Genomic DNA, 14,763 nt, shown 5'->3' on the forward strand with positions numbered 1-14,763 from the left:
AATTCAGTGTTTTGTGGAAAGAATACCTTTGATGACCAACTTCAGCGAATCTTTATACTGAATAATTTATTATTATTAATTTATTTCCCAGAAGTAATTTTTGGAGAAAATGCTGTATCCAAATATTGTCTTGAATTCATATCACCTATTTAAGAGCTCAAACTATTAGAAGTAGGTGCTCTATTTAATAGCTTTTATGGTTTGCCAAGTAGAAAGCAGATGTCATTCCTGTCCTTACAGTTTAGGGAAGTGAAATCTATAGATTTTATTCCATGTTGCCTGACTTCTCACCTAGCATTTCAGGTACTAGATCCTAACCCAGTATTAAGACTATTCTCAGCCCTGGCCGGTTGGCTCAGCGGTAGAGCGTCGGCCTGCAGTGCGGGGGACCCGGGTTCGATTCCCGGCCAGGGCACATAGGAGAAGCGCCCATTTGCTTCTCCACACACCCCCCCCCCCCCTCATTCCTTTCTGTCTCTCTCTTCCCCTCCCGCAGCCAAGGCTCCATTGGAGCAAAGATGGCCTGGGCGCTGGGGATGGCTCCTTGGCCTCTGCCCCAGGCGCTCGTGTGGCTCTGGTTGCAGCAGAGCATCGCCCCCTGGTGGGCGTGCCGGGTGGATCCTGGTCAGGCGCATGCGGGAGTCTGTCTGACTGTCTCTCCCCGTTTCCAGCTTCAGAAAAAATACAAAAAAAAAAAAAAAAAAAAAAAGACTATTCCCTTGTAGAGTTCCTGCTTGCTTTTCTACTTTACAAATGATTTGTGAGTGCTTTGGAAAGACAAAAGTCTCAGCAATTCTGAAGCAGTACTGATACTTCTTTTTAAAATTTCTCTCTGCTCATAGTTTCTGGATAATAGGATGGTTTATTTTACATCAATGTTATTTGTTTCTCATGAATTAATTCTAAAAAAAATTTATACTAGTAAAGAAGGATATTTGGGAATTAAAGAGTTCTTTAAATATCTGTGCCCAAGTATATTTCATAACTAATGTTTAGTTTCAGACTTTTAACATTTTGCATGTGCTTTATAAATTCTGGCAGCATGGTTAAATTTTAAAACACTGCTTCTCAAATGTCACGTGTATATGAGTCACCTTGTGATTTTGTTAAAATTTACATTCTGCTTGAGTAGGCCTGGATTGGGAAGGGATCCTTTATTTTGATAAGCTTCCAAGGACTGAGCTGCTAGTCTCTGAGTAGCAAGGGGCTGAAAGACACCATTTAAACTGGGTTGGCTGTGCCTTTCTGGTGGTGGAGTGACATGCCCATTAAAGTTGTTAACATGTTAACTATTAGAATGCTCCCGGAGAGCATAAGTTAGGGTCTGATAAATTTGAGCATTCTCTGCAAATGCTTTTAAAAAATTAAAAAGTTTGGTAATCAGTGTAAGCAAATTGAAATTTGCAAACATTATAGTTTTACATATCTTGCAAACTTAATAATGAGCCCAGTTTTGTAATGTAACTGATGGGTTGTATTAAGAATACTGAACTGCTCTGGCTGTGATCCCAGTGGTCTGAGTGTCCTCCCGACAGCCCCGTGTTGCAGGATCGATGCCCAGTCAGGTCACATACAGGAATCAACCAGTGAATGCATGATTGAGTGGGGCAATAAATTGATTTTTTTCTCTCTTTCTAGAATCAATCAATAAAAAAATTTAAAAAAAAGATATTCATACTTAAAAAAAGAAAACTACATTAAGACAATAGATTTATTGTATGGGATAAATTCAATAGCATGTGTAGAATTTGGAGGGTGAATTATCAGTGTCAAATGGTTAATAGAACATAATGCAATAAACTTGAAGTGAATTCAGTAAAATGATCAAATATAATGTACTATGTGGACAGAGGGGGTTTTACTGTGCCACACACTGACATATACTAAATGCTCGGATTAGAAACAAACAATGGAGGTTCTCAATAATTTCTTTCAATGTTTAGGTTATGTTTATAAATTGTTTCTAACTATCCCATTTTCCTTTGCCTTGATCTCAATTGTTTATGTTTATTCTACTTTATATTTGGCCTACAGGTCAAAATGTTTAATCCTAGTTGATTCTTTAACTATTTTCATGTTAGGCTGAGAATGGTTTTCCTGAATTTGGTTATTATTTAACCCAATAAAAATTAATTAATTAATTTATTTATTTATTTATTTATTTTTCTGAAGCTGGAAACGGGGAGAGACAGTCAGACAGACTCCCGCATGCGCCGGACCGGGATCCACCTGGCACGCCCACCAGGGGGCATGCTCTGCCCACCAGGGGCGATGCTCTGCCCCTCCGGGGCATCACTCTGCTGCGACCAGAGCCACTCTAGCACCTGGGGCAGAGGCCAAGGAGCCATCCCCAGCGCCCGGGCCATCTTTGCTCCAATGGAACCCTGGCTGCGGGAGGGGAAGAGAGAGACAAAGAGGAAGGAGAGGGGGAGGGGTGGAGAAACAGATGGGTGCTTCTCCTGTGAGCCCTGGCCGGGAATCGAACCCGGGACTTCTGCACGCCAGGCCGACGCTCTACCACTGAGCCAAACGGCCGGGGCCAATAAAAATAAATTTAGTTAGAATTGATGAGTTTAAAATATGCCTTGAACTCTAGCGGAATGTAGATAAAAACATATATGCCAAAGGTTAGTATGCAATAGCATATGTAGTCAGGAAGAGGAAAAATCTTGCATGATATGTTGGAATTAAGTGATATATGTAGATACCTAAAATTTGATTATATTAATTAACTCATTTAGTCATATTATTTTATTCCCAAAAGACAGAACACAGTAAGGTAATAAGAGTATAATGATGTACACCATTAAATCCTCCCAATACTATGGCCCTTCTGCCTCTAAAATACAGACAAAAAATCCATCAACTTTCTAGAATCTCAACCCCAAATTGGGTTTCTCCAGTTGAAATTGAAGTGTAAGATATAATAATCTTTTTTAAAAAAACACTAATTTTTATCTTATGTTTTTATTTAATAAAATGCTTAATAATAATTATCTCATAAAAATGTGTGTGGAAGAATAAAACTTTATAAGACTACTCAATAAATTAATAATTTGCTTCCATAGATGTTATAGCAGATACCTCATTTTATGCTGGCAGGGTAAAATGCATAATTTTCTAACTTCTTGTAATTGTCATCTCTAACTACTCCTTTGACCATATTGCCTTATCTTTGAAAAATATATTAAAAACTGTTTTCTAATCTAGGTTGGGCTTAAACTAAATTTATTTGTATTGAATAATTAGTGACCATTCCTTATCTCTTAGAGAAGAATCAGCAGCCTCACCATCCATCTCTCTTTCTTTCTCTTTCTTTCTTTCTTTCTTTCTTTCTTTCTTTCTTTCTTTCTTTCTTTCTTTCTTTCTTTCTTTCTTTCTTTTCCTTCCTTCCTTCCTTCCTTCCTTCCTTCCTTCCTTCCTTCCTTCCTTCCTTCCTTCCTTCCTTCCTTCCTTTCTCTCTCTCTCTCTCTCTCTCTCTCTCTTTCTTTCTTTTTGTGACAGAGACAGGGAAAGGGACAGATAGGGACATAAAGACAAGAAGGGAGAGAGATGAGAAGCATCAATTCTTTATTGCAGCACCTTAGTTATTGATTGATTGCTTTCTCATATGTGCCTTGACGGGGGGTGGGGGGCGCTACAGCAGACCGAGTGACCCCTTGCTCAAGCCAGCAACCCTGGGCCTCAAGCTTTTGAGCCCTGCTCAAACCAGAGGAGCCCACACTCAAGCCGGAGACCTCTGGATTTCAAACCTGGGTCCTCCACATCCCAGTCCATGCCCTATCCACTGCACCAATGCCTGGTCAGGCTCTTTTTTTTTTTTTTTTTTGTATTTTTCTGAAGTTGGAAACAGGGAGGCAGTCAGACAGACTCCTGCATGTGCCCGGCCAGGATCCACTCAGCATGCCCACCAGGGGGTGATGCTTTGCCCATCTGGGGCGTCGCTCTGTTGCAACCAGAGCCAGTCTAGCGCTTGAGGCAGAGGCCACAGAGCCATCCTCAGCGCTCGGGGCCAACTTTGCTCCAGTGGAGCCTTGGCTGTGGGAGGGAAAGAGACAGAGAGGAAGGAGAGGGGGAGGGGTGGAGAAGCAGATGGGCGCTTCTCCTGTGTGCCCTGGCAGGGAATCAAACCCGGGACTCCTGCACACCAGGCCAACGCTCTACCACTGAGCCAACCAGCCAGGGCCTTTTTTTTTTGATAATTAAAAAAATTTTTTTTTAATTAATTCATCTTAGAGAGGGGTAGAGAGAGAAATAAAGAGGAGAGAAAGAGAAGGAAGAGGAGCAGGAAGCATCAACTCCCATATGTGCCTTGACCAGGCAAGCCAGGGGTTTTGAATCGGCAACCTCAGCATTCCAGGTCAACACTGCACCACCACAGGTCAGACAGGCTATTTGTTCATTTCTAATTGTCAAATGGTTACTATATTTTATGGGGAAAAATAAGTTTCATGGAGGATGGGACCTAATATGCTTTTCACAAATTGAGATCTCTTCCAATAAACCATATGTTTTTGATGAAAAAACTGGGTCCCGGCCCTGGCCATTTGGCTCAGTGGTAGAGTGTCGGCCTGGCGTGCAGGAGTTCTGGGTTCAATTCCTGGCCAGGGCACACAGGAGAAGCGCCCATCTGCTTCTCCACCCCTCCCCCTCTCCTTCCTCTCTGTTTCTCTCTTCCCCTCCTGCAGCCAAGGTTCCATTGGAGCAAAGTTGGGGCCCCGGGCGCTGAGGATGGCTCCATGGCCTCTGCCTCAGGTGCTAGAATGGCTCTGGTTGCAACGCCCCAGATGGGCAGAGCATTGCCCCCTGGTGGGCATGCCAGGTGGATCCTGGTCGGGTGCATGCTGGAGTCTGTCTGACTGCCTCCCCGTTTCCAACTTCAGAAAAATACAAAAAACAAACAAAAAAACAACAGAAATAAACTGGTTCCCAGTTTAAGAAAAGTGAATTTGGGCCAATCTTTGTTTCCAACTTGGTTATTAGGAAAGAGTTTCTGTTCTTTGTGTTTTGTGTCATCTTCTGCCACTTGGTCTGAGTATGAATAGCTGGTTTTTCTCTTTATCTTTGACAGTATTCTTTTGTTTCTCTGATATACATAGCACTGTATTGATATTGATAACATGGCTTCTCTCTGTGACTTCGTGGTCTAATGTACATTATCCCTTTCAACCAAATACCCCTGCTGATGTACCCTTCACTCCCATTTACACCATAACCCTGTGCCATGATGGGGGTCCTTGCATTCCCAGGTGATCCAAAGCCAGCTATTTGAGTTTGATCTTTCCAGCAGCTTTCACACCAGACAGCAGACACATGTCCATATTCACCGTGCAATAAGACAGATCAAAATCTAAGCATTTTAGTCACTGCGGAGGCCGAGAGAGAGAGAGAGAGAGAGAGAGAGAGAGAGAGAGAGAGAGGTATGTTTCTAAAGTAGGGAGTTCTTCATTAAACTTGAAAAAACATCTTTTCCAAGAAAAATTGTTTTGAGTGGTAGGGCAGTTTCCCAAATTGGCTACAAAAATAGCAGAGTGATGGCAAAGGCAAGAGCTTGGGCTTTGGAGCAAGGAGGTGAAATATTTTCAAATATGTATTCTGCCATTGTATTTTAAATCTTTTTAAAATTATTTTTTATTTCCTCAGTATCCTCAAACGTGGTGTTTCCTCATTTGTAGATGAGAAAAATTCCTCTCAGAATTATGAGGATTATGTGACAATCTCTACATAACATCACCATAGGAATTTGTTTATGATGCTCATGGACAAATTATGAACTAGTAAATTCAAGAAATATTAATTTATTAGGCAGTATAGGAAAAAAATACATGCAAGCTCAAAAAGGTTATCAAAGCAATTTAGCTGTATTCTAGTAAGCTGTATTACTTCCTACAGTAAAATGGAAACAGTTGACTTGGATAACAATTGGATATTGGAAAAATGAGTTATAGTATATACAGAGCAACTGCTAAGTGTCAGAGTGTTCTATGTGTTCAAAATATAGCAGTAAAAAAATTCCTTATTTTCTTCAAGTTTAAAAGCTAGTATGGGAGGAACGAGTTTCCATTAAAACACACTCAATGAAACAACCCAAAACAAAGATCACTTCTCAGAGCTAATTCAATTTTGTCTAGGCCTAAAGACTGATGGGAATAGAATAACAAAAGAAAGGATGAATAAGAAGGTAGCTAGTTCATAATGCAACATTTACAAATGGTAGCTTCCAATTTTGTGAACTATAGAACCTCATAGGGCTTTTAGGGATTAAATTCCATCATTTATAGACTGTGATTAACATTAGTAAATAATTATTCCCTTCCTCCAAAAAAAAAAAACTATTTCCTTGCCCTGGCCGGTTGGCTCAGCGGTAGAGCGTCAGCCTGGCGTGCGGGGGACCTGGGTTCGATTCCCAGCCAGGGCACATAGGAGAAGCGCCCATTTGCTTCTCCACCCCCCTCCCTCCTTCCTCTCTGTCTCTCTCTTCCCCTCCCACAGCCAAGGCTCCATTGGAGCAAAGATGGCCCGGGCGCTGGGGATGGCTCCTTAGCCTCTGCCCCAGGCGCTGGAGTGGCTCTGGTCGTGGCAGAGCGACGCCCCGGAGGGGCAGAGCATCGCCCCCTGGTGGGCAGAGCATCGCTCCTGGTGGGTGTGCCGGGTGGATCCCGGTCAGGCGCATGCGGGAGTCTGTCTGACTGTCTCTCCCCGTTTCCAGCTTCAGAAAAATACAAAAAACAACAACAACAACAACAAAAAAACTATTTCCTCTTACTTAATATGGCTGGAAGGATTATTGTTCCATGCCATTTAATATTTATTCTAATTTATATAGTATCTCTTAGAGAAATGTTTAATAATGATATGTATGTTTGAATGCAGGCAGATCCTTTATGTTTTATAAAATAATTTTTTATTTTTTTGATAGAGACAGTCAGAGAGAGGGATGGATAGGGACAGACAGGAAGGGAGAGAGGTGAGAAGCATTAATTTTTCATTGTGGCACCTTAGTTGTTTTTTATTGCTTGTTCATTTATCGCTTTCTCATATGTGCCTTGACATATAAGTGACCCCTTGGTTAAGCCAGCAACCTTGGGCTTCAAACCAGCGACCTTTGGGCTCAACCCAGTGACCAGAAGGTTGTCTCTATGATCCCACACTCAAGCCAGCGACCCTGCGCTCAAGCTGGTGAGCTACCGCTTAAGCCGGATGAGCCCACACTCAAGCCAGCAACCTTGAGGTTTCAAACTTGGGTCCTCCGTGACCCAGTTTGATGCTCTATCTACTGCGCCACTGCCTGGTCAGGTTAAAATAGCTTATTATGACCCATTCTACTACCAGTAATTCCTACTACTAGTAATTCCTAACTGAAGAATGAGTATTATACCAAAAAATGTGTGAGGAATTCTAGATTTTATCATTTGTAACCCTAAACTGAATTTCAGCACAGAATCATTGTTATTTTAGAATCCCAAATGATGCACAAGAAATTACCTCATCTCATTTAGTGATACTAAATACTATTTAAGGGTAAAATTAAGCAGAGGGAAGTTTCAAATGCAGATTTCTTCTTGTTTCTTTTTTTTATCGCGTTTTTATTTTTGTTATGTAAGCTAGGGTTTTTTTTGTTTGTTTGGTTTTGTTTTTTACAGAGAGAGGGATAGATAGGGACAGACAGACAGAAATGGAGAGAGATGAGAAGCATCAATCATTAGTTTTTCGTTGCAACACCTTAGTTGTTCATTGATTGCTTTCTCATATGTGCCTTGACTGCGGGCCTTCAGCAGACCGAGTAACCCCTTGCTGGAGCCAGCAACCTTGGATTCAAGCTGGTGGGCTTTTTTTTTTTTTTTTTGGATTTTTCTGAAGCTGGAAACGGGGAGAGACAGTCAGACAGACTCCCGCATGCGCCTGACCGGGATCCACCCGGCACGCCCACCAGGGGTGAAGCTCTGCCCACCAGGGGGCGATGCTCTGCCCCTCCGGGGCCTCGCTCTGCCGAAACCAGAGCCACTCTAGCGCTCTAGCGCCTGGGGCAGAGGCCAAGGAGCCATCCCCAGCGCCTGGGCCATCTTTGCTCCAATGGAGCCTTGGCTGCAGGAGGGGAAGAGAGAGACAGAGAGGAAGGAGGGGGGGGGGTGTGTGGAGAAGCAAATGGGCGCTTCTCCTATGTGCCCTGGCCGGGAATCGAACCCAGGTCCCCTGCATGCCAGGCCGACGCTCTACCACTGAGCCAACCGGCCAGGGCCGCTGGTGGGCTTTTTGCTCAAACCAGATGAGCCTGTGCTCAAGCTGGCAACACTCGGGGTCTCGAACCTGAGTCCTCTGCATGCCAGTCCGACGCTCTATCCACTGCGCCACTGCCTGGTCAGGCTCTTCTTGTTTCTTACTCCTTCTCTGCTGTCAAGCCTGGCAGTTTCACATAGTCAGTCACATGAATGTGGGACTAATATATTAGTGTTCCCTCAAAAATTGCTTTACTTCAAAGAAATAACCATAAAGTGGGTGAATAATTGAGATCAAGCCTCAAGGAGGATGTAGATTTTTTCACATTTTCAAAAATCCTACTAATTTTCTATTCTGAAGTTTTGTATTGTTTGGCCCAGGTTTTTGCATGTCCCTGCCTTTCAGAGCTTGGATATAAAGTCCCACATTTCAATTCACAGCCTCCAAGAAAGAGATGATTTTTGAATCTTAGCCAGTTTACTATATTGTGTTGGAAATTCTGAATCTGGTAGGGTGAAAGGGAAAATGGTATTTAGCTACAGTTCAATCTCCTATATATGTAGTCCAGTTAAAGATTCAGGTAACAGATCTTTCTCGTGAGTTAACTTAATAGGAATTACTTTACTCTGGTTGTCAAATAACTAGCTAAGAACCGTGAAAGAGAAACAACTGTACTGAAGAAGCATGAGGTGCTTCAGGAGAGAAAGCCTGTATACCTGGAGACTCTAGAGGGGAGTTAATGGTGGAGGTAGGTATGAAGCTAAGACAAGAAGCAGAAGAGAAAGTAGATTAATTTTGTCTGTCATATTTCACAACTCTTTTTTTGTGTGTGTGACAGACAAAGAGAGACAGAGAGAGGGACAGATAGGGACAGACAGACAGGAAGGGAAAGAAATGAGAAGCAACAATTCTTCATTGTAGCACCTTAGTTGTTCATGTTCATTGGTTGCTTTCTCATATGTGCCTTGACCAGGAGGCTACCCCAGGGGGGATACAGCAGAGCAAGTGACCCCTTGCTCAAGCCAGCAACTTTGGGCTCAAGCTGGTGAGCCTTGCTCAAACCAGTTAAACCCACGCTCAAGCTGGCAACCTCGGGGTTTCAAACCTGGGTCCTCTGCATCCCAGTCTGAAGCTCTATCTATTGCACCATCGCCTGGTCAGGTATATTTGACAACAACTCTTTACAGTCCTGGTGGTTATGGTCAGAGGTGCATCTGAGAGCTTTTTGCTCTGTAAACCTATGTTGATACAGCATGATTCCTTAGGAGCTGAAGGGTATTACAAATACCAAGGTACTGAAAGTTAGGTTTCACAATTTGACTTACTTGACTTATATAGTGATTTAAAGTATGTAGTGGAGATGGTATAAAAGTCTTGGAGTTAATTATTTGTATCTGATATCTGGGGGGTACTAGATGCTTTTTCTATTTAATCAGTTATTCTGAGCTATTAATCCTTTCATTGGATGACCACCCTTTTGAGGTTAATATTCATTCTGAAGAGGATCAGTAACTTCCTCAAAGCTGCACAGCTTTGAAACTAAGTCTATTTGACTTCAAAGCCATTTATAAGCTTTAAAGTTAATTATCTCAAATGGAATATTAAGTGTATATTTTTTTACAGTATTTTTTTCTCCCTAATTAGTTGGTAATTTTTCTCAAATCTTAGAGAAAGGTTGGGTATAGTCCTGGATTTGACGGCCCAGTTTAGTCAACTTTGCGATCTGAATTCTTTAGAAAGGTTTTCACCCTGAATGGGAGCTGGGCCACGTGGTCACCAAGACCCATCTAAAGGTCAGCTCCTACAATCTCTTGCTTTTGCGGATTCAGGCTTTGAGCCATTTATTCACCTTCCTAAATATAATGCCTTCTATTTGTTGTTTATATATATATACACTTTATATTACTGATAGTATATCACCTTACCTCTAATGTGAATTGACTGCATAGGTAGTAATTTGTAACCATTTATTACATTTCTTGTATACTCAGAAACATACTAAGTACCTTATATAGATGATCACAACAGCTCATAAGGTAGATTTCCCATTTCATGGAGGAGGAAACCAATGCTCAGGTTTTGACTTATCCAAGGTCAAACAATACAGTAGCAGAGCCTGAATTGCAGCCTGTGTGTTGGACAACAAAGCTGTTATGTTTAATGGAACTTTAATGAAACTGTGTATTTCTAATTCTGGTTTGGGCTTCAAGATCATGGATATTGTTTTTCCAACCAGTTAAAAAAAAATTTTTTTTTTAGTTGTTGTCTTTGATTTTTCTTAACTTCTTTCTGCCCGCTTTACCAACGGGGGAGACAGAGTGAAGAGGTCACTATTTCACTGTTTTTAAATCCTTTTTCAAAGTCTAAGTTGACAGCCAAGACTAGAATACAGAAGGGAGCCTCTGGCTTTGTGCCTCTGCGATGATCCGCAGGTCTCCTTCCGTGACTTTTTCCCCCCCATGAGCAGTCGGTTTTCCTGCTGAACTACATTTTCCAGCGAGCTGCACCGCGGAGAGCGCGGGCTCGACCAGCCCTTCCTTCTTTCTCCCCAATCATCCGGTCGCCATGTGATGATGCAAACGCGTCGGGCGCTGACGAGTGACGGCATTCTGGCTCGCGACCGCGGCGGCGTGGTTAGCAGCGGCAATAGGCGCAACAGCGGCGGCGACTGTAGGGCCGACGACGCCGGGGCGGGCACTGTGCGCAGAGGGGAGTGGTAGGCGGGCGGCGCCGGCGGCTTCAACTGCGGCAGCCACAGCTAGGGCGACGGAAGAAGAATCCTCATCAGCCGGCGGCCGAGTTAGGCCTAAGGAGCGCGTGGCGCTGCTCGCTGTCTCCTCTGCGGGGGATCTCCATAGAGACCGTGACATACACAGAGGAGGGGTTCCGCGAGTAGTTACCGGACCGGAGCCAGACACTCGGCCTCTGTCGCCGCCACCGCCTTCCCTTCTGCCAGCGTGCGTTCTCTCTCGTCCGCTCGTAACCTCGCAGTTCCTGGCGTGCCTGTACCGTACAGTGTGGGCAGATACATAGCCGACGGACTTCTGGGTTGGGGGTGGGCGGGAGGGGGGCTCTAAGGCGGCCGCCTTTGCCTCTCCCGCCCCCTTACCCGCCCCTGAGCGGGAAGCAGTGGAGGCTCCGCCATGGCCTCGGGAGCCGGAGGAATAGGAGGGGGCGGTGGCGGCAAGATCCGGACGCGGCGTTGCCACCAGGGGCCAATGAAGCCTTACCAGCAGGGGCGACAAAAGCACCAGGTACGGCACCCGACTCCCTAGTGATTTTGGGGGTCGGGAACTTGGCGGGAGGGAACAGGCGGTGAGGGACCCTGGCGCCCCACGTGGAGCGGACGGGAGGGCCAGAGGAAAGGCCCGGGCGAGGCGGCGGGAGCTCAGGCCGCTGGGGTGGCGACGGGAAGTGGGCTGAGACTGGCTGATCTTGCTGCACACACGTGTGGATCGGGCCGCCTCTTCCCAGCCCTCCGGGGCTGGGGCTTTCCCCAGCCGGCCCAGGGCGGGAACAGAAATCCTAGGCCCAGGATGCGCGCGTTTCTTTCGGTTTTGGCGGGGATTGGGGGTTTGAGGGTATTACTCATGTCTTCTCCAGGGAGAAAGGAAGAAGATGTGGCTGGAGGCCCCTACGCTTGTTCTCTAGTCTTCCGCGTTTCAATGTTTGTGGGGAGGGGGCTGCCCCCAGGAAATCTGTCTTCGGGGCACTGGGTATTGGCAGGGAGCTGGTATTCAGCAAGTAGAATAACCTAGTCTCAACCTAATAATTAGTTCCCTCTCCTCTGCCCGTGTCCCTCCCCGATCTGACAGCATTGGCTTAGATTTTTTTTTTTTAACCGGGTATAGTTACCGTGGCACTGGGACATTTTGAAAGTCCCTCTCAACACTTAACGTCTTTTCTTTTAAAATTTTTATTTATTCATTTTAGAGAGGAGGGGGGGAGATACAGAGAGAGAGAGAAAGAGAGAAGGGGGAGGAGCAGGAAGCGTCAACTCCCATATGTGCCTTGACCAGGCAAGCCAGGGTTTTGAATCGGCAACCTCAGTGTTTCCAGGTTGACGCTTTATCCACTGCGCCACCACAGGTCAGGCTTAACGTCTTTTCTCTGCTGCGAGACTCTTCCCTTCTCGCATTTGCCCCCACCTGGTTTTATTTTGGAGGTTAGAATAGGCCATTATGCACAGTTGATCAGGACGCCACTTTTGATCTCATGCACAGCATATTTTAAGATTATGGGGCATTTTTAAGAAGTTAAAGTACTTTCGACACTCCAGGAATGTTGGTGGTCTTATCATTTAACCACTTTGCATACTCATGATTGTTTGAAATTTGGAAAAGGAGTTTATCCTAATTATAAATGAGATCTTTGATTCTGAGAAAATTCGTTTTCTTAAATGTTACTTGTTTGTTATGGGGATTGAGTAGAAGAATGTTAACTTATTTTAATAAAAATCATTTATAAAACTCTAAGGTAAGAAGTAAGTGTGTGTCTTAAACTTGTTAGAAAGCAAAAATATTTCAGAAGAATCTGGTAACTTGTTGCATACTCATAAAGGTAGGCTACCTAGATTGCTTTATTCTGGGAGATGATGAACACTTAACATGTTTCTGGGATTGTTAAAATGTATCATTGAAAAACAATATTGGAAGTAAAGATTTTGGGGAAATTTTTAATAACAAAAAGTGTGGTTTATAATACTAAGTAGCTTCCTACTGGTGGTTAGAAGTCTTGGTGTTACTATTACACCAGTTTTTCCCTAGATATATATAAGTGCTTGGTTTTCAGATTTCTTTGTGAAGAACCTGGGTACTTGCAGGCAGATTTAAGATTAGAATTCAGGTCACAAACCTGGCTATTTAACCTAATCCTTTTGTAGAATGGAAATTAGACACATGCTTTCTATTTCTTCTGAAGACTAAACGTCTTTGAGTACTTTCTTAGATGCCTTTAAGGAAATATAAGAATTGAAATGTTTTAGATACAGATAATTGTCTGGACAGAGTTTAGAAAGGAGCTAATATATTTCAGGTGGCAAAAGTTATAATTACAGTTTATTTTTAAATGTAGTTAGATAAAAATCTAAACTTAGTTATGATGCCTTAACAACATAATACCTATGATCAAATTCTAGGCTGTCTAGTTTTCTTTTAGAGTTTGATAATTTATTTTTCCCATCTAAAATACTTTCAGCTTCTTGCTTTAGCCATTTAATTGAACAAGAAAAGATGTTTTTAGCTTTTTACTTGGTATTAAAGATGTTTGGGGGTTTATTGATGACCACCGTAGGTATTAATATTGTCAGATACTACCAAAGAAAAAGTATCCAGGAATATATAAAAAAAACAACCCAAACTATCTAATATTGTCGACTTTTTATATCTTAAAATAAGGACTTTCTTTATTCCTTACTGGAACTATTGTGGACTTGTTGTCTACTATTCCAGGCTGTCACTTCTGTTTTGCAGCAACTGCTGAGTCATCATGATTAGCAAGCAACTTCATGACACAGCATGTTTTATACTAACGTTATTTGATTAAGTGTCCAAGGGTTTCTGGGCAAAAATGATGTTTTTGGTTGTGGTAGAGGGTAGCAATAAGAAGGAGAGGTCTGGCACTGTTAGTTAATGGACGTTTGCCATTGCCTGTCAGGCCAACTGGCTTGTGCAGTCACGCAGTACCTGCGACTTTTGCATGTGTTCAACTGACTTGTAATTTCCTGTTTTGACTTCTGGTTTAGCTCTGCTGAACTATATCTAAAAGTTTGCATTTTTTCCTTTGACATCTGATCTTTAAAATACCACCTTGCTTGAAGTTATGGACACAAATCTATTGTCTTACTTAACCAACTGAGGGGTAGTAACTTAAGAATTGTATAAGCATAATTGAAAAATATTTCTTGAATAACGTCAGTTGATCATTTTCACTTGCCTTCTCTCCTACCCTAATTCTTAGCCCACATGCATTTACGAAATGGTGTCATTTTTCTAGTTGGGAGTGAACAGGTCACTAAAGAGGATGTGGTTAGTTCTTGTCACCTGTTCAGTCTCCTTTCCAATTTCCTTTTTGTGCAGATTGTCAGGCCCAGAAAGTCAGCTCTGGAAGGTCAAGCTGCTTTTCTTAATAGCCACCACAAAACACTTGAGCCCCTGGGCAAACCAGAACCTTGCCTTTGGAAGAATCTACTGCCACCTCCTGGTGAGAGGGAACTACTTTTTTTGCCCTTTTTTGGGGGGTGTGCTTCAGAGGTTTTGTCTTCTGGTTGGAGCTAAGGGAATCCACTCATTTTATCTTCCCAAATGTAGTCAGTCTTACAAGTCAGTTCCTGCACTTTGCTATTTCAGAAAGGGTGGGGGAGGTAACCCTTTTATTTCTGCAGTAGCTTAGATCAGGAGGCTGCAAACTTTTTCTGTAAAGGACCAGATAGTAAATATTTTAGGTTAGTTCTTTGATTTGTTTTTACAACCCTTACAAAATATAAATACCATTCTTAGTCTGAGGCCTGTATAAAAACAGGCCAAGGGCTAATTTGGCCTATAGACC

General features: G+C 43.1%; 1 protein-coding gene and 1 non-coding gene across 5 annotated transcripts in view; both read left to right on the plus strand.

Moving 5' to 3' along the window:
• The first annotated feature begins 339 nt into the window (after positions 1–339).
• Positions 340–415, plus strand: TRNAC-GCA (transfer RNA cysteine (anticodon GCA)). Its single transcript has one exon. It is a non-coding gene; the product is annotated as a tRNA-Cys (tRNA).
• A 10,148-nt stretch (positions 416–10,563) lies between these two features.
• NUP153 (nucleoporin 153) overlaps positions 10,564–14,763 on the plus strand; it is a 78,493-nt gene continuing 74,293 nt past the window's right edge. For 2 of the 4 annotated variants that reach the window (XM_066268316.1, XM_066268315.1), the window contains exon 1: positions 10,564–11,471. In XM_066268316.1, coding sequence (XP_066124413.1) covers positions 11,361–11,471 — 111 coding nt within the window. In that variant the 5' untranslated portion in view covers positions 10,564–11,360. Of the gene's footprint in view, positions 11,472–14,238; positions 14,419–14,763 lie in introns of those variants that run through there. The other 2 variants (XM_066268314.1, XM_066268313.1) reach the window with 2 other exon arrangements.

The sequence above is a fragment of the Saccopteryx bilineata genome, chromosome 3 (genome assembly GCF_036850765.1).
Source record: "Saccopteryx bilineata isolate mSacBil1 chromosome 3, mSacBil1_pri_phased_curated, whole genome shotgun sequence".
Classification (NCBI taxonomy): Eukaryota; Metazoa; Chordata; class Mammalia; order Chiroptera; family Emballonuridae; genus Saccopteryx; species Saccopteryx bilineata.